General features: G+C 41.8%; 1 gene segment (V, D, J or C); it reads left to right on the top strand.

Moving 5' to 3' along the window:
* Nucleotides 1-908: 908 nt before the first annotated feature.
* LOC147246339 (immunoglobulin lambda constant 1-like) lies at nt 909-4,324 on the top strand. The segment is given in 2 exon segments: nt 909-1,341; nt 2,565-4,324. Coding segments are annotated over 2 exon segments (432 nt in total).

The following is a 4,324-nucleotide window of genomic DNA, read 5'->3' as shown; positions in this document are numbered from 1 at the left end:
CATTATGTTGGAATGAAATTTGTTGTCTGCTGCAGAGTCTCTGTCTGTGCGTCTTGATTGTACATTTAAGAACAGAAGATGTTTTCATTCAAGGCCTGTGGGATCTGGAGAGATACTGAAATGATTTGAGTATGGAATTAAATGAAGTCTGAAAATGCTGCAGATTGATTTGTTGAATGTTTTGTTGTCTATATGTGTTGGCCCTGCGATGGACTGGTGACCCGTCCAGGTTGAACACGCCTCTCACACAAAAGTTGCTGGGAAAGGCTCCAGTTGCCCCCCCCCCCCCCATCTAAAAAGGATAGGCGGAAGCAAATGGATGGATGGATACTGCAATACTTTGAGTGTGGAATAAAACAAATTTTTAAAAATGTTGAAAATAAACTTGTTGATTGTTTTCGGGGCGTTGTTTTGTTTGGTTGCATCTCCATTCCTTTGTGCACATTTGTGGTCAAACCCTGTCAAGTAACTCATGAGGAGATGAACACACAAGAAAGTTGATCCTGTAACTAAAGAACCCTTCTCAGTTTGTCTCAGTTATTTCAGTTCATTGTGGTTCTGCTTGGTGACTTTTGTCTGTTCACTCCAGTGTCGTCCTCACCAGCCCTCCACAGCTGCAGCACTTTCACTTCTGTCAAACTGAGGGAGGTTTGTGTACGGCTCCAAATCACTGTGTGAACGAGCTGCTGCTATGGTAGCCAAGACAGAAATACTCTCCAATATCTTCAGCCTGAACACCGCTGATGGTCAGAGTGTATTGAGAACCAGATCGAGTGCCACTGAATCGAGATGGAGTTCCAGAGAACAGAGTTGATGCATCATATATCAGTAGTTTAAGAGCTTCTCCAGGTTTTTGAAGGTACCAACTGAGATCAGCTCCAATATTTGAACTCCCTGTGGCGCTGATGGTCACTGTCCCTCCAAGACTGACAGACTTGGATTTGTCCGGCTGAGTCAGAAAATCCCCGGCAGACGACTCTGGAATGTGAAATCATGGATGATATCAACCTGAATTAGTTTTCACAGCCTTCCAATCCATGAAGACCAGATTAGAAACAACTGCAGGACATTCACAGCAAAAAGGACTCACCCTGAATCAGCAAACCCAACAGGACAAGCAGAGTTCCTGGCAACTTCATCCTGGTAGAGTTTTCAAAGTCAGCTCATGAAAACACTTGAGACTTGCTGGCAGTGAAGAACTTTAAAAGTCTGGGGAGCAGTGAAGCATCAAAGTCATGCAAAACACATCTGGGCACACCTGTCCTTGTGAAACTCAGAGGGCCGGAGGGACGGGGGCCACCTCTTCCTGTGGACTGACTTGCTGCTCTCAACAGACTCAAGGTAACGTGGGACACAAGACCAGAAGAAACATAACTTGGATTTACACCATCATTTATCTTAATTGTACTGAGAAGAATATTTGTACTACAAGAAGAGTTGAGGACTTGAAGATAAGCAACTGTCTCCTGTGGTGTCACTCCTTTACAGTCACTGATAAGGTATAAAATAACCAGGTATTATTGACATAAATTACATCACTTAGATTGATATGATTTTATTAATTCTAAGTGCAAAAATAATGTAAATATAACACAAACTCTCTCTGAAAAATCACTTCTTCCAGGATTCTTCTCCTGTTTCTGTCAGTTTCAGAAGAGTGAAGCTGAAACAAAAAAAATCTTATTTACTGAATTAGTTTCATGATTCTTCTTGAAAACTATCCTTTAATTTTTGCCAAGTGATTATAATTTCTGTAAATTAGAGAAAAAGTAGATTTTTTTGGTAGAAAGTTGCTGCCTCACAGTGCAAGAGGTTTTTGTACGGCCACTAAATGGGTTTGTATCACTGTGGTATAGTTTTGGTGGAGGAACTAAACTCTTCATTGACTGTAAGTACCAGAGATTTTCATTTGATGTCAAATGTAGCAGAAGTTCAAACAAACTGAATGAAAATATGATCAAGTATGTTGTTTTTATGTTGCTGATGATTTATGAAGAGATTTTGATCTCAAATCATGAAATGGAAACAAGCTTCATTCTACTCATCATGAAACAGGATATAAAACAATTGATTTTTGTGATAACTTTTTTGTATTATCTGCTGAAAAACTATTTGAAAGTTCAAAATGTTGAGGTTTTTGGGATTAAAAACTATATATGAGCAGTTAGTTTTCATTAATTTGTGCCACTTTTTAGAGCAGAATTGTGTTGTGGATTTTTGTCCACCAAAAGGTTTCATGAATAAAAGCAGCAAAGTTTTCTGTTCTTGTTCAGATGCTGTGAAAAGGAAGTGAAATAAATTCTTAACGGAGGTTTAAACTGGGCTCAGTTCTCCTTCAGATGGCAGTTCAATCGTCAAGGAAGCTTCTGTTATTCTCTGTCCCACACGATGACACAGACATGAAAACATCACGTTGATCCTCTAACTGTTTTAGTTGCTTTTTCATTTCAGTCATGAGGCTGATTAGTGAGATCATCAGTGGTTCAAGTGTTTTATGTGATCAAACAGGTGAGATCATTTCCATCAGTTGCATTGATTCTCTCTCATGTCTGCGATTCCTCCAGTGGGGGTGGTGCAGCCCACCCTGACCGTCCTCCCCCCCTCCAGAGAGGAGCTGCCGCAGGGCACTGCCACAGTGGTGTGTCTGGCCAGCGGAGGTTTCCCCTCAGCCTGGAGGCTGGGCTGGAAGGTGGGGGGCAGCAGCAGCTCCTCAGGGGTGACAAACAGCCAGGAGCAACAGGGGAAGGACGGCCACTACAGCTGGAGCAGCACCCTGAGCCTCCCTGCTGACCAGTGGAGGACAGCAGGCTCAGTGAGCTGTGAGGCCAGCCTGGATGGACAGACCCCCGTCACTAAAACCCTGCCGGAGCCCAGCAGCTGTTCCGTGTAGAGCTTCAGTCGCTACACATCCTGATGAAGATACAGAGCTTCTCCTGTTTCTGCAGCTTTCATGACTCTTTTCTGACTGGAACTTTCCAATATTCATCTTCCTTTGGTTCTACTTTGTGTTCTTGTCTCTTTGAATCAAGCTGAACTTTAGTTGTTTAACTCTGAGAGAAACTTTTCATTCATGGAAATGTGATGAGAACATTTGACATCAAATAAACCTGAGGATTCTCATCAGCCAGAGGTTTTGTATGATTTCATAGTGACTCACATTTAAGATGGAAATACACTCTTGTATATTTAACATTTATATATGAAAACAAATAGGCTACATGGTGGTGCAGTGGTTAGCACTGTGGCCTCATTGCAAGAAGGTTCCGGGTTGGAGTCCCGGCTCGGGCGCGGGATCTTTCTGTGTGGAGTTTGCATGTTCTCCCCGTGCCTGTGTGGGTTCTCTCTGGTACTCTGTCTTCCTCCACTGTCCAAAGACATGCAATTTGGGCACTAGGTTGATTGGATTCTCTAAATTGACTGTAGGTATGAATGTGAGTGTGAATGGTTGTTTGTCTCTGTGTGTTGGCCCTGCGATGGACTGGCGACCTGTCCAGGGTGAACCCTTTCTCTCGCCCGTAGATGCTGGGATAGGCTCCAGCCCCCCCGCGACGACGATGGATGGATATTAAAACAAATGTTTAATTCCTTAATGTAGTGTGGTTTTACTGAATTTCCCAATCATTTGTAAAGCCCACAAATAATCTATTTAGAACATTTTTCCTCTTAATCACGTAAAATGTTTCGCAAAGGAGAAGAAACTTGAGAAAAAAGTTTACAATCCCTTTACATACATGTTAATACATGATAGATAGATAGATAGAATGATAGATAAATAGACAGATAGAGAGAGAGGTAGAGACGGAGAGAGAAATTTTTACGTTCATGTTTGCAATGTGAGCATGTTAGCATGCTCATGTTAGCTGATGAGATAAATACTGATGTTGAGGCTGAGGTTCAGATGAGTTTGATAGCACATGTGTGTTCAGGTGGGTTCATGATCGTGTGTGTAAAATATTATCTTGTATGGATTTGGGTTTGTGGTGAGGAGGGAGACCAACGCCAATGTTTGCTTTTAGACAAAGGCACAAACAGCAGGGATCCAGCTCATGTCTGTTTATTATTGAACTGGTTCTTTCTGATAGGAAAGGACAGAATATAGAAGGTGAGAATACATTTGTCCACACAACCCACACATCATTATCAAACAATTGACAATCGAAACAAACATTGCTCAATTTAATAAAGGATTAGACCTAAAATATGAGTTACGATGTTCATTAGAAGAGGCAAAGAGTTTGTGGAACAAAAGGGTTCACTCACAACATGTATGAAGCTCAACAATGGGGACTGCCTGCTCCTTTGTCCTCAAGTAGGAAAAGAAAAT

Source organism: Aulostomus chinensis, chromosome 17, assembly GCF_037954235.1.
Source record: "Aulostomus chinensis isolate RoL2024-O1b breed Wild chromosome 17, RoL_Achi_v1.0, whole genome shotgun sequence".
Classification (NCBI taxonomy): domain Eukaryota; kingdom Metazoa; phylum Chordata; class Actinopteri; order Syngnathiformes; family Aulostomidae; genus Aulostomus; species Aulostomus chinensis.
Note: the sequence above shows the minus strand (reverse complement) of the source record. Positions and strands in the feature narration are given on the sequence as shown.